The 15,064-nt window shown below is 36.5% G+C and overlaps 1 protein-coding gene across 13 annotated transcripts in view; it reads right to left on the reverse strand.

The window, feature by feature from the left end:
• Positions 1-15,064, reverse strand: part of CPLANE1 (ciliogenesis and planar polarity effector complex subunit 1) — a 155,953-nt gene that overhangs the window by 130,021 nt on the left and 10,868 nt on the right. For all 13 annotated transcript variants that reach the window (XM_012460001.3, XM_012460002.3, XM_012460003.3 and 10 more), the window contains 7 exons: positions 13,384-13,566; positions 10,717-10,966; positions 10,385-10,540; positions 9,446-10,215; positions 8,028-8,236; positions 7,752-7,832; positions 4,893-5,057 (listed from right to left, as the gene is read on the reverse strand). In XM_012460001.3, coding sequence (XP_012315424.2) covers positions 4,893-5,057; positions 7,752-7,832; positions 8,028-8,236; positions 9,446-10,215; positions 10,385-10,540; positions 10,717-10,966; positions 13,384-13,566 — 1,814 coding nt within the window. The remainder of the gene's footprint in view (positions 1-4,892; positions 5,058-7,751; positions 7,833-8,027; positions 8,237-9,445; positions 10,216-10,384; positions 10,541-10,716; positions 10,967-13,383; positions 13,567-15,064) is intronic.

Here is a 15,064-nt window from a genome sequence, read left to right on the forward strand (position 1 = left end):
GGATGCCCTCTCTCACCACTCCTATTCAATATAGTACTGGAAGTTCTAGCCAGAGCAATCAGGCAAGAAAAAGAAATAAAGGGTATTCAAATAGGAAAGGAGGAAGTCAAATTGTCTTTATTTGCAGATGACATGATGTTATATCTAGAAGGCCCCATCATCTCAGCCCAAAATCTCCTGAAACTGATAAGCAACTTCAGCAAAGTCTCAGGATACAAAATTAATGTGCAAAAATCACAAGCATTCCTATACACTAATAACAGACTTAAAGAGAGCCACATCAAGAACGAACTGCCATTCACAATTGCTACAAAGAGAATAAAATACCTAGGAATACAACTAACAAGGAACGTCAAGGACCTCTTCAAGGAGAACTACAAACCACTGCTCAACGAAGTAAGAGAGGACACAAACAGATGGAGAAACATTCCATGTTCATGGTTAGGAAGAATCAATATTGTGAAAATGACCATACTGCCCAAAGTAATTTACAGATTCAACACTATCCCCATCAAGCTACCAATGACCTTCTTCACAGAACTGGAAAAAACCACCTTAAACTTCATATGGAACCAAAACAGAGCCCGCATAGCCAAGTCAATTCTAAGCAAAGAGAACAAAGCGGGAGGCATCACACTACCAGACATCAAACTATACTACAAGGCTACAGTAATCAAAACAGCATGGTACTGGCACCAAAACAGAGATATAGACCAATGGAACAGAACAGAGGCGTCAGAGGCAACATAATATATCTACAATCATCCGATCTTTGACAAACCTGACAAAAACAAACACTGGGGAAAGGATTCCCTGTTTAATAAGTGGTGTTGGGAAAACTGGCTAGCCATATGCAGAAAGCAGAAACTGGACCCCTTCCTGACACCTTACACTAAAATTGACTCCAGATGGATTAAAGACTTAAACATAAGACCTAACACCATAAAAACCCTAGAAGGAAACCTAGGCAAAACCATTCAGGACATAGGCGTAGGCAAGGACTTTATGACCAAAACACCAAAAGCATTGGTAACAAAAGCCAAAATAGACAAATGGGACCTAATCAAACTCCACAGCTTCTGCACGGCAAAAGAAACAGTCAATAGAGTGAATCGGCAACCAACAGAATGGGAAAAAATTTTTGCAGCCTATCCATCTGACAAAGGGCTGATATCCAGAATTTACAACGAACTAAAACAGATTTACAAGAAAAAAACAAACAAGCCGATTCAAAAGTGGGCGAAGGATATGAACAGATACTTTACAAAAGACATACATGAGGCCAACAAGCATATGAAAAAATGCTCATCATCACTGGTCATTAGAGAAATGCAAATCAAAACTACATTGAGATACCATCTCATGCCAGTTAGAATGGCGATCATTAAAAAAGCTGGAGACAACAGATGCTGGACAGGATGTGGAGAAATAGGAACACTTTTACACGTTGGTAGGAGTGTCAGTTAGTTCAACCATTGTGGAAGACAGTGTGGCAATTCCTCAAGGATCTAGAAATAGAAATTCCATTTGACCCAGCAATCCCATTACTGGGTATATATCCAAAGGATTATAAATCATTTTACTATAAGGATACATGCACACGAATGGTCATTGCAGCACAGTTTACAATAGCAAAGACCTGGAACCAATCCAAATGCCCATCGATGATAGACTGGACAGGAAAAATGTGGCACATATACACCATGGAATATTATGCAGCCATCAAAAACGATGAGTTCACGTCCTTTGTAGGGACATGGATGAACCTGGAAACCATCATTCTCAGCAAACTGACACAAGAACACAAAATCAAACATCACATGTTCTCACTCATAGACGGGTATTGAACAATGGGAACACATGGACACAGGGAGGGGAGCATTATACACTGGGGTCTGTTAGGGGGGAGTGGGGGGGACAGCAGGGAGTGGGGAGTTGGGGAGAGATAGCATGGGGAGAAATGCCAGATATAGGTGAAGGGGAGGAAGGCAGCAAATCACACTGCCACGTATGCACCTATGCAACAACCTTGCATGTTTTTCACATGTACCCCAAAACCTAAAATGCAATTAAAAAATAATAATAATAATAATTAAAATAAATGAATTACTACAGGTTCAACTTACCATGAAAGTTAAATCATGTAAGAACAATATTGTAAAAATAAATAAAGACTATCTGGTCATTTAAAAAGTCATATATAGAAGTGTTTTATCCCGGGTACAGTGGCTCACACATGTAACCCCAGCATTTTGAGAGGCTGAGGTGTGGAGATTGCTTGAATCCAGGAGTTTGAGACCAGCCTGGGCAACATATCAAGACCCATATTTATAAATAATGAAATAATTTTTAAAAATTAGCCAGGCATGGCTTGGCACAGTGGCTCATGCCTATAACCCCAGCACTTTGGGAGGTTGAGGCGGGCAGATCACAAGGTTTCAAGACCAGCCTGACCAACAAGGTGAAACTCTTTCTCTACCAAAAATACAAAAATTAGCCAGGCTTAGTGGCGTGTACCTGTAATCCCAGCTACTCAGTAGGCTCAGGCAGGAGAATCGCTTGAACTTGGGAGGTAGAGGTCGCAGTGAGCCAAGATCGCACCACTGCACTCCAGCCTAAGCAACAGAAGGAAACTCTCTCAAAAAAAAAATAATAGCCAGGTGTGAAGCACATGCCTGTGGTCCCAGCTACCTCATTTCCCAACAGCTTCATTTCTCAAATTTATCTTAAAGAAATTATTGGTGGCTGGGCACAGTGGCTCACGCCTGTAATCCCAGCACTTTGGGAGGCCGAGGAAGGTGGATCACAAGGTCAGATCAAGACTATCCTGGCTAACATGATGAAGCCCCGTTTCTACTAAAAATACAAAAAAATTAGCCAGGCATGGTGGCAGGCACCTGTAGTCCCAGGTACTCGGGAGGCTGAGACAGAAGAATTGCTTGGACCTGGGAGGCAGAGGTTGCAGCCAGCCAAGATTGTGCCATTGCACTCCAGCTTGGGGCAACAGAGTGAGACTTCGTCTCAAAAAAAAAAAAAAAAAAGAAAAGAAATTATTAGTAAGGCTCACAAATATTTAGGTACACTGTAGCATTATTTAAAATAGTAAATACATGGCAACAACCAAAATTTACAATACTGGGGAAGAGTCTCAATAGATTTTTTTTTTAAAGTTTACTGGCACTGGAAAATAGTCATCATAATATTAAATTTAAAGAGATTATCCAGCTGTGGTAATATACATATATACACGTGTCAAAAGGCCTTAGACAAAAAAAACTAAACTTAGAAGTGATTTTGTTTCCTCTCTACTTTTCCATATTTTCTTTTTTTTTTTTTTGAGATGGAGTCCAGCCCAGGATAGAGTGGAATGGCACAATCTCAGCTCACTGCAACCTCCGCCTCCCAGATTCAAGCAATTCTCCTGCCTCAACCTCCCAAGTAGCTGGGATTACAGGCACCCACCATCACACCTGGCTAATTTTTTGTATTTTTAGTAGAGACCAGGTTTCATTATATTGGCCAGGCTGGTCTCAAACTCCTTACCTTGTGATCCGCCTGCCTCAGCCTCCCAAAGTGCTGGGATTACAGGCATGAACCACAGTCCATATTTTCAAAATTGCCTAAAATGAACATGTATTACATCCTAATGAACACAAAAATTTTAAAAGATAAAAATCACAAAGTAAACCAGGCGCAGTGGCTCAGTCCTGTAATCCCAACACTTTGGGAAGATGAGGTGGGCAGACTGCTTGAGCCCAGGAGCTCAAGATCAGCCTGGGCGACATGGTAAGATCCCATCTCTACAAAATATATGAAAATTAGCCAGGCATGGTGGCACACATCTGTAGTCCCAGCTACTTGGGAGGCTGAGACAGCAGGATGGCTTGAACGCAGGAGGCAGAGGTCAGGTGAGCCAAGATCACTCAACAGCACTGCAGCCTCGCCAACAGAATAAAACCGTATCTAAAAAAATAAAGACCAGGTGCGGTGGCTCACACTTGTAATCCCAGCACTTTGGGAGGCCGAGGCAGGCAGATCACCTGAGGTCAGGAGTTCAAGACCAGGAGAATTGCTTGAATCTGGGAGGCAGAGATTGCAGTGAGCTGAGATCAAGCCATTGCACTCCAGCCTGGGAAACAAGAGCCAAACTCCATCTCAAAAAAGAAAAAACCCTCAAGAATCAAATTGGTATCAACTCTACTTAGATATTCCAGATACACTGGGTCTTTCAGACACATTCATATATACAGTATATATCTAGCAGTCTACTACTCTATAACCATTATAAATATATTACATATTCATTAATATATTTTTCCCCTCTGGTTATTGCCTAATTTAAATATACCTCTTTGAAAAAGTCAATCCAGATACTCTCCAATCTCTTAAATAGATTTTTTAAAAGACTCAAAATATCTCAGAAAAAGATTTTTATGATTTCACCAAACCACTGTAAGCAATAGTTAACATACTAAGGAAAAACACTTGGGTACCTAATATTATGTCTAATAAATATGGTTCTAAGAAACCAATTATACTATCAGCTCAGCAGGCAATTACTATACTGCTAAATCCTGGGCATTCTAAGATTTAAAAACAAACAAACAAAAAACCCCAACATAGTTCCTGCTATCGGGAAGCTGAGAGTCCAAAATCCAACATAATACAGTTAGTCATCAGAGAGGTAGAACAACCAGCTCTTATGTATAAGCAATTTCACGTCTATAACCTATAAATACAAACTAACAAGTAAATATACTGAATTCTGTAGACCTAGCTACTCGAGGAGGCTGAGGTGGAAGGATTACTTGAGCTCAGGGGTTTGAAGCCAGCCTGGCAACGTATGGAGACCCCGCCTCTTTTTTAAAAGAAAAAAAGAAAAAAAAGCATACCTGAAAATTCTTTATTTTCTTTTACGGGTAGTTGGGACCATCTCAGGATTTCTCTTGCTAAGTGATCACACAATCCTTGAGCATCATTTAAATTATAGCTATAGAGGTGGCAGTATAAGAGAGAAAGATAATAGCGTATCTGAAGAAAATACGTCCTTCTTCCTCCTGAAACAAGAATTAAGCTTACCTTAAAAGTATGTAAGCAAGTGAATGCTCTTGGTGTAGTGCTCAACTGACAGGAGTGTATAGTTTGTGAAAATTCAAGTTGTCCACTCATTATATGTAAACTTTTCTATATCTGTTTCACACTTCAATATAAGATTTTTTTAACAGGTGAATTATACTTTGCTCTTTTTTATTTTAAATTCTAAACAATTTTATTTTCTTATATCAGGTCCTAGATTTTATCTAAAGAGAGCCATAAATTCTTATCAACTTAGCATTAAGGTCTACTAATAACTTCTATCTCAGGTATACACAGTATGAAACAGAAGGGAACATGCCACAAAAACTCGCTCTTGTTGCCCAGGCTTGAGTGTATATCAAAGAGATGGCTAAAAAGACTTCCTGAAAAAGAAACAGTTATCCAATAAGATAGGAGCCCCTGACAACTGCCTTTACATATCGGAAGACTGAAACTGTTGGTTGCCTACCTCTTATCTATTCTTTCTGAGTAAAATAATTCCAATTTTATTTAAGGTTATAATGCACCCAGATCACAATTTCTCACACATGTGGCCATGTAAAAATGTGACCATGTTCCAACTCAAGAGATAATATTGTATACAATTTCCAGAAAAGCTGCTTAAAGAAGGTAAATCAGAAAGCTAGGAAATGCAACCTTTCCAGTTCTTCCAACGTTTGTCTTATTAGCTGCTCAGGATATGGATGTGATAGCTGAAGCTAGGAACCATCTTAGCCTATGTAATGGCCTTAAGACTGGAGGCAATGCACTAAAGATGATGCAGTAGAAAAACTAAAGGAGCCTGGGGCGTTGGTGATACAGTGGAAACACCACATCAGCCCCAAACTGCAAATTCTGCCCTCCTTCCACAAAGGAAAGTCACTGTATCTCTGTTGAAGCCATTGCTACTTTCAGTCTCCACTAATAGAAGCCATTCCTAATAGATGTAGTTGAATGAAATTAAACAAAATGTCCATAATGGAACTCATTATGAAAACTTTTCTTCATCCGGAACTTCACATCTCAGTGAATGCTGTTCTTCTTCATCCAGATGGACAATCCCCAAGTCAGAGAACTACACTAGCTTTCTCTCTCCAAATCTACTCAATCAGAAGTAGACTAGTCAAGCCTATTAAATAACTGTCAAATGTGACCTCTGTTCTCCATTACCCTTGACATTGCTTTGGTTTCAAGCCTCCTTGTCTGACTGATTTTCTTGCTTCCAAGTAAAACCCACATCCCTACATAATAGTCCTGCAATTGACCTTTACAACTATACCAAAGTGATCTTTCTAAACAGCCTATCCTTATTTCTTTAAGTCCTTTTCCTATCTGAAGTGTCCTAACCAATCCCACTGTCTTCAAGATAAAATCTTAATTTCTTAGCACTCCATGCAAGACCCTCCTTCATCATCTGTTGTCCATCTACCTCTCAACTTAGCTCTTATCATCCTATCACCAATATCACATATAATACATATATCACATAACCTAGTCCTACTAAACTACTTGAAGTTTACCAAATTGCCAGGACTTTTTGGTTTTGGAATGCTATATCCTCTGTTAAACTATTCCCATGACTTTAATTGGCCAATCTCTACTCAATTTTAAATGTCAACTCCAAGAGGCCTTCCCCAGACTGATGCTTGCACTCCAGCCTGATTTTATTGAGGTGCTCTTCTGTGTTCCCTAAACATCTACCATAAAACATAATGAGAAAAGTAACTGTGGGCAACTGGAGGGTAAAGTGGTTTATTTCAGTTATCATTAGTGCCTAATAGAGTGCTGGGCACATAGCAGGCACTCAACAAATACTGGTTAAGTAGATGAGTGAATGAAACATACAAAGCCACAGCAGTCAGAAAATAAATTTAATAATGGGCCAAATCTGACCGTGTAAAAGTTGCAGTCAATGCTAGTTCCAGGGTCACCAGCTGAGAACCTCTGTCATCTCAGCCATATCCTCAGTCCTATATCATAAAAGCTGTAACTAGTTTCTAACATCCACATCCCTATATCCTTATCAAAAACTCCATGAAGCCCCTACTCAATGCAATGATACGGTTAACTGACATACAATTCTTAAAGTTAAATTACTTAAAGGCAAAAAGCCCTTGCTCCATGTTTCTGTAAATCTGTAAGAAGGTGGTGAAATATATGACCTATAGTTTCCCATTTAGATACTTGCAGTCTAAATTACAAAAAAAAAAAAAAAAAAATCCACATTATTTTATATAGGATCTAAATCTCATTTTTCCCATCAACAATCAACCATAGGTTTTATCACAAATCAAAGAAAGGACAGAAGGAGACTTACCTACAGATCACTGAAAAGATTCTTAGTGTTACCAATTCCAAGGTTAAGAATAATTTTAGGTAAGTATTCATGAGTATCAAGTTGCCTACATGTATTCTATTTGGCATTATGATATTATAAGCAATCTGGAATTTAGAATTATTATTATTATTATTATTTTTTAAGATGGGGTTTCACCATGTTGGTCTGGCAGGTCTTGAACTCCCGACCTCAGGTGATCCGCCCACCTTGGCCTCCAAAGTGCTTGGATTACAGGCGTGAGCCACCGCGCCCAGCTAGAATTATTTTTAAGGTCTACACCAAGCTAAAAGCTGTTCTGCTAATATTATGGCATATATATTTTTTAACACTCTCCTACCTTTTTCTTGGATTTCTTGTAGAGCGTCTTTCCACAGCTGAACAGACTTTTCATATGATCCTAATAAGAAACATTCTTCCCCTACAAAGTTTTTAACCAACAAATTAGTCATAATTATATTATTTCATAAAAATTTACTTTGCTTTAAAATTCAGTTAATGGAGCTCAGCCAGAAATTATTTTGAAAAATAAATCATTATAACCAATTCAAAATTCAAAGTCTGGTTAACTATATCATTTATTCATAGAGCTAGAAAATGTTCATAAGATACTGACCATCGATAGATTTAAGTTCTAAGGTTTGGTTCAAGTGATCTCCAGTAGTCTGTAGGTTAGCCTGCAAATGACATAACAGGGACTTGACAGTCGATGCTTCATGTGTCATCTTTTCAGTTAACTGACTATCACCTTCAGGAACTCTTCGATTTAATCGTGCTTGATACCATAAAGTTTTTTTGTACAATACTCTCCAGAGAACTATCAATCTGCACATAAAATCAGGTAATTATCAAAAGCACATTTCAGGCTAATGATGAGTTAACCTCCTTTTTAGCCTTTTTTTTTTTTTTTGCCTGTATTCTTCACCAACATAGTAACATACATACAACCTAAACAGATTTAAATATAGTGCAAAATCAAATGCCCAAAAAATGTCTAATATAGATGAAATCTTCATAAATGTTTTAAGCATCTGCAATTTTTGTTTAAGATACAGGGTCTCGCTATGTTGCCCAGACTGATCTCAAACTCCTGAGCCCGAGCAATCGCCCTACCTCAGCCTCCTAAGCAGGTGAGATTACAAGTATGTGCCACTACACTCCAGCCTGGGAGACAGGGTCTTGCTCTGTCACCCAGACTGAATTGCAATGACTCCATCACAGCTTACTGTAGCCTCAACCTCCTGGAATCAAGCAATCTGCCCATCTCAGCCTCTTGGGCAACTGGGACCACAGATACACCATACTGTTTTTGGTGTTTTTTTTTTTTTTCAGACATGGTCTCTTTCTGTCGCCCATGCTGGAGTGCAGTGGTGTGATATTTGCTCAGACTCTGCCACCTGGGCTCATGCAATCCTCTCACCTCAGCCTCCTGGGTAGCTGGGATTACAGGTACATGCCAACAGGCCTGGCTAATTTTTTAGCTGTGGAGTTTCACCATGTTGCCCAGGCTACTCCTGAGCTCAAGTGATCCACCTGCCTCAGCCTCCCAAAGTGCTGGATTACAGGCGTGAGCCACTGTGCCCAGCTAATTTTTTAAGTAATTTTTCAATAGTACTTAACTAAACCAAAATCTTTCAACATCATGGTTTTCCAAGACCAAGAAAGTATGTATTGTACAACATTTGGCATAAATCCTAAAATTTTTAATTGGAAAACTAAAATTGTATACATTTATCATGTAGAACACAAATATATTTAACATGATGTTTTGAAACATGTACTTAAATATTTTTTAAAATAATAAAATCTATAATGCTGAGTGCTAATATAGATAGAAAGTTTCTTTCTGGGGGTTGATAAACGTTCTGGAATTAGTGTTAATAGTTTCACAGCCTTATAAATACACTAACAAACACTAAGTAGTATATTTTAAAATGATGAATTTTACAATATGGGAATTGTAGCTCAAGTTTTAAAAAATTTTAAAAATCCATAATGCTAATGGTATCCCAATATTAAAGTAAGTGATTATACCTGTGTCCTGGCTGTTGCACAGGATTTACTACTTGAGGATGAATCTTGAAAAATGAGTTCCAAGACCAGTTTTCCTGAGAACCACTATCTCGAAACATTTGAAAAATAGGTACCACCAATGAGTCTTGATCTGTTATTTTACTTCCATCAGCTGATGCTGAAATAACTTCAGGTTGAAGATTGTATACACCATTTAAATTGTCAGCTACCATTTTGAGTAAATAAAAACAGGCTAAAAGTTTCTCTGAGAATAACTGACCCTTTTGTTGCTGAGTCAGCAAAAGTTTTATAGTATTTGAGGTTAGCTTTATCAAATGCCCCACATCTTGTTTGTATCTTATATCCCAATAATGGATTGATAAACACTGATGAAAAAGTTGAAAGATACAAAGTATCCATGCATTATGTCTTGAGCTTTTGTTTAAAAAAAGATCAAATTTGGGAAAAGGACATTTTATAAATTGAAGAATGTAAAAAAAATGAGTGATACAAACTACTATGTAATTTAACATTAAATTTTTTTCTGGCACAGTTTTTGAAATTCCTATAGTCCATGCTGCAAGTAGATTTTTCTGGATAGAATGCAGTATTGTAATGGTTCTATCTGTCTCCTCACTATCATCCTTTGCATGTATTGTATCAAACATAGATGCAAATTCCAATCTTCCTTCCTTGATACTACTACACAGCAGATCATCTCTTTTGTTCCAAAAAGGAAGTAAATTGTCTGGAAAGTGTCTGTCTTCATCAGTTTCTTCTGCTTCAAAATCCTAAAACATGAGGGGAAAAAATGATACTTAATACCATTTAATATCTTATCAATAGAATCACTTTAGTGTTCTTAAATTTCTCTTCCCTTTTAACAAGAGAAAAACAAAATATGTTTCTTGGAATAAAGTCATAATTGCTCAAAGTAAATAAAATACTGCTACTAAGTACCTGAAAATCTGCTGTATTTTCATTTAAATTCATTGCTTCTTCTGCCTGCAAGAATTTGGGGACAGTGAAAGCAGCTGAACTTTCATTTCCTTGGTGTTTTAACAGGCTAGACCTTAGGGAATTCAGTGATCGCAAGTTCAATCCTTTGCCTTTTGGCTAAAGAAGAAAAGATGAAAAATTTCCAAGAGCAAAATGTTATCTGTAATTCTATTATAAGGAATTAAAAATTCTATAGATGACTGTATACAATTCAAGGACATTACTGTCAGTAAAGTTTTAGATTTGAAAAGAAAAAGGCAACTTTTCCTAATGATATAAAAAAAGCACTATACCTTAGACAATATCACACTCTGATATATTTTCTCAAGCCTCTGGGCTGAATCAAGTAGAAGTGATCTCATGTACACTGATGGAGACAGGTTATCAAGAAATCGAAGGGTTGTGACCATATACCCATCAGATATAACGAGGTAGGGTAACCGTGAGTGTGCTTTTATAGAAAATCTCTGTCTCATAGGGTCAGTATCAGAAGTTGATGAATCTATAGAATTATTTGAATCTTGAAATGTATGCTGTGGTGGTCTAGTAAACAAACACCAAAATACAAGAATCAATAAGAGAGATCTTAAGAAAATAATGTTTTTCAAAAAAAAAAAAGTTACAGAACAATGAAAAAACAAGCAGATGAAACACACACAAATATTAAATATGTATGTATCTTTCAGGAAAAATAACACAGTGATTAAGATAAAATAATATATAGGCTCATATGTTTTAAAATTTTCCTAAATGGTAGCATTTGCTCTATTTCGTTTTTACTCTATATACAACCTATTTCAGAAAATAATTAAGGCAGTTTATTTTTACTATTAAAGAGAATTAAATAATTTTCCTCTTACTATATATTTAAATATGCTTATACAAATACAATTATGAGCTATCAGTATGCTTTTCATTAAAGAGGAGAAAAAAAAGTTGAGAAGATTTGGAGAAAATGGTGGGGAGTAAAATTTTACCTGTTTAAATTTGATTTTCCACTTAAACATACATATTTATTGTTATTATGATGTACCTGATTCTTATTACTTAGTAGCACTCCTTATTAAAGTTAGGTCTTTACAAATACAAAAGGTAAAAACCATCAAAATACAGTGTAATTTTTTTTCTGGTTAGGCAACTATTCAAATATAGACTTTTTATTGGCCAAATGACAACAATAAAAAATTGGGAATTACAGAGCATACACACTACAAACATCTGTAGAATCATTAAAAATGATGCCTAACATGGAAAGATGTAAAAGATATGCTGTTAAAGCAAAAATGAAAAATAGTAAACAGGATATATCACATAATTTATCCAGTTTTTAAAAAAGAAACTAATATTGCTATTATCATTGTTATGTGAATATTTTTAAAATTTGGGGGACAACATACTAAAATGTTAATAATTGTTATCTCTGAAGTATCAGATTACAAGTATTTAATTTTCTACATCATTTAGTTTTGTAACATTTGAGTTTTAAAATAAATAATGAATACTATACTTTCATAATCAGAAAAAAGGTCCCAAATATTAATTTTAAAGAATATGAGAAAATTCTAGTCAATTATGAGTTAGACCATAACAAGGAAAAATATTTTCACTGCAGGAAGTGACACATTTTTTCATTAGCATTACCTATTGCTAAAAATTAAGTGTCTTTTTTCGCTAAATATAATCAAGGAAACACCCTACCTCAGTTTCCTTTCTATAAAGCAAAAAGAATAGATTAATTTCAAAGGTCTTTTCCAATTTGTGTGTCTTGTAAATAGTTATGCATATGTGTCTAGCAACATATAATCAACATCAATAATAACAAATATTTACTGAGCACTAACTTTATGCCAGACTGTGCTGATTTATAATTATATATTATCTTACTTCATTCTCTCAACCCTAAGACACAATTATTGTCACCCTCATTTTATAGTAAAAGAAACTGAGGCTTAAATAATAACACTTCTACAGGACTGGAGATCAAAAGAAATTTTTAAAAATAAAAAAATTGGCCGGGCACAGTGGCTCATACCTGTAATTCCAGCACTTTGGGAGGCCGAGGCGGGTGGATCACCTGAAGCCAAGAATTCAAGACCAGCCTGACCAACATGGTGAAACCCCATCTCTACTAAAAATACAAAATTAGCCAGGCGTAGTGGTGCATGCCTGTAATCCCAGCTACTTGGGAGGCTGAGGCAGGAGAATCACTTGAACCCGGGAGGTGGAGGTTGCAGTGAGCTGAGATCGCACCATTGCACTCTAAAGTGGGCAACAAGAGAGAAACTTCACCTCAAAAAAATAAATAAATAAATAAGAATAAGAATAAAAATTGAAAAAAAAAAAAAAAAGAACCCAAAGTCATACAACTAATAAGTAAAAGAACCAGTATGTGAATCTTGATCTGACTCCAAAGCCAAATTGCTACTTCATCTCACAAGTAAAAATTATATTACACATGCTATGCATGTAACAAAATATCACATATATCCCATAAATATGTAAAATATTATGTATCAATAAAAAATAAAAATAATTTTTAAAACAACAAAAATTAAAATACGGCTAAATCCTAGAGTTTTCTATCCATTTCTGGTAACATTTTCCCTTTGGAAAAAAAGTAGATAAATCTATTGATCAAGTTAATTTTGAGTTATTAATTTTGTAAGTGCTCTTCTTTTTTAATATACTTTTATTAACTTTTATATCAAATAAGATAACTTTTAGTGCTACTAAATATTTAAATAACTTATACTTACATAGTCACAATGTCAAATTTTCACCAGGATTAAGCCACAGAAAGAAATAGAAGAAAACTATAAATAAGAAACAGATATTGAGATGACAGACTCAAAGAAAGAGTAAGACAATTTGAAAGATGAAATTTTTTTTAAATACACAGTAAAAGTAATACGAAAGAGAAAAAATTCTATGAACAAATTAACATAATTCAAATGTCTCACCTATATGTTATTAGTGGATGAAGAGGAATAAATTCTGCTGGCCCAAATTCTATAGAGCAACCAAATGTAATTAATGTTAGCAATTCACCTTGGCAGGTCAGTAAAACCAGAGAGCCACGTTTTAACATACAAGCCAGAAAAAGACTATCATGCGTCCAGCTGATATCACCTACCCAGTAGGACCTATAATAAATAAGAAACAACATGTTTAAAAAGACACTTTACAATGTCTATGACCATTTAAAATGGACTGTACCAAGCAGAGGTGTGACAGTTCAAAACATGAGGGCAAAAGAATGACTAGTAGTAGGCAATTGCCATATACATTTCATGAATTTTACTTCTTACAACAAAGGAGTTTGTTCATAAACATCTATTTTAACAATATTCCAATGAGAAATTCATAAGCAATTAAAAAATGAAAATATTCAGTCAGGCATGGTGGCTCAAGCCTATAATCCCAGCACTTTGAGAGGCCGAGGCAGACGGTTCATCTGAGGTCAGGACTTCAGAAGCCTGGCTAACATGGTGAAACCCCGTCTCTATAAAAATACAAAACTTAGCTGGGCATGGTGCCAGGTGCCTGTAATCCCAGCTACTGGGGAGGCTGAGGCAGGAGAATGGCTTTAACCAGGGAGGCAAAGGTTGCAGAGAGCCAAGATCCCACCACTGTGCTCTGGCCTGGGCCACAGAGCTAGACTCCGTCTCAATAATATCTCAAAAATACATATATATGAAAATATTCCTAAAAAACTGAGCTTTTTAGCCACTCACATATTAGAATGAATTTTAATCCTATTAGAGTCCACAACCAAGATCTACTGATAGATTTCAAGACCACATCTGTCCTCTCTGAAGGCTGTTAGAGTTCCTCTCAACAGGAGACTCCCTCTTCCCAAAGCTCTAATTGTTACTACTCCTTAACTATTTGGTGACTTTTTTAAATTTTATTTTTATTTTTTAAAATTTTAGATTTTAATTCCTTTATTATCTTATTTTCACAGGTATTGATATCTGGTGATATTAATGTTTAATGAGAACAAACAGTAAGGTCATCCTCAGAAAATGACAGACATTCTAAATCAAAGAGACCACTGAACTGAGACTAACACTTTCAAAGTATTATGAATAATATGAATTAGAAATTTATAAGGAGAAAGGAACTTGTGGAGAGTAAAAGAAAATAAAGAGGCAGGGCTAGATAAACCTGAAAACTCTGGAAATTCATAGAATAGCATGGAAAAGTATTCAGAAAAGGAAGTTAGAAGCTCTAAGAGGAAATCTTCCCACTTAGATCCTGGTGGTAGCTCATGTGCCATCCCAAATTTCCCCTATGTTACTACTGACTTATATGTAGAGGATACCAATTTTGTTTAAAAGACTAGGCTCAGCCAGGCGCAGTGGCTCATGCCTGTAATCCCAGCACTTTGGGAGGCTGAGGCAGGCAGATCACAAGGTCAGGAATTCAAGACTAGCCTGGCCAAGATGGTAAAACCCCGTCTCCAATAAAAACACATAAAAATTAGCCAGGCGTGGTGGCGGGCACCTGTAATCCCAACTACTTGGGAGGCTGAGGCAAAGAATTGCTTGAACCCGGGAGGTGGAGGTTGCAGTGAGCCGAGATCACGCTACTGCACTCTAGCCTGGGAGACAGAGTAAGACTCCGTCTCAAAAAAAAAAA

This window comes from Aotus nancymaae, unplaced genomic scaffold (genome assembly GCF_030222135.1).
Source record: "Aotus nancymaae isolate 86718 unplaced genomic scaffold, 86718_ANA_hifiasm-v0.15.2.pri h1tg000014l, whole genome shotgun sequence".
Lineage (NCBI taxonomy): Eukaryota > Metazoa > Chordata > Mammalia > Primates > Aotidae > Aotus > Aotus nancymaae.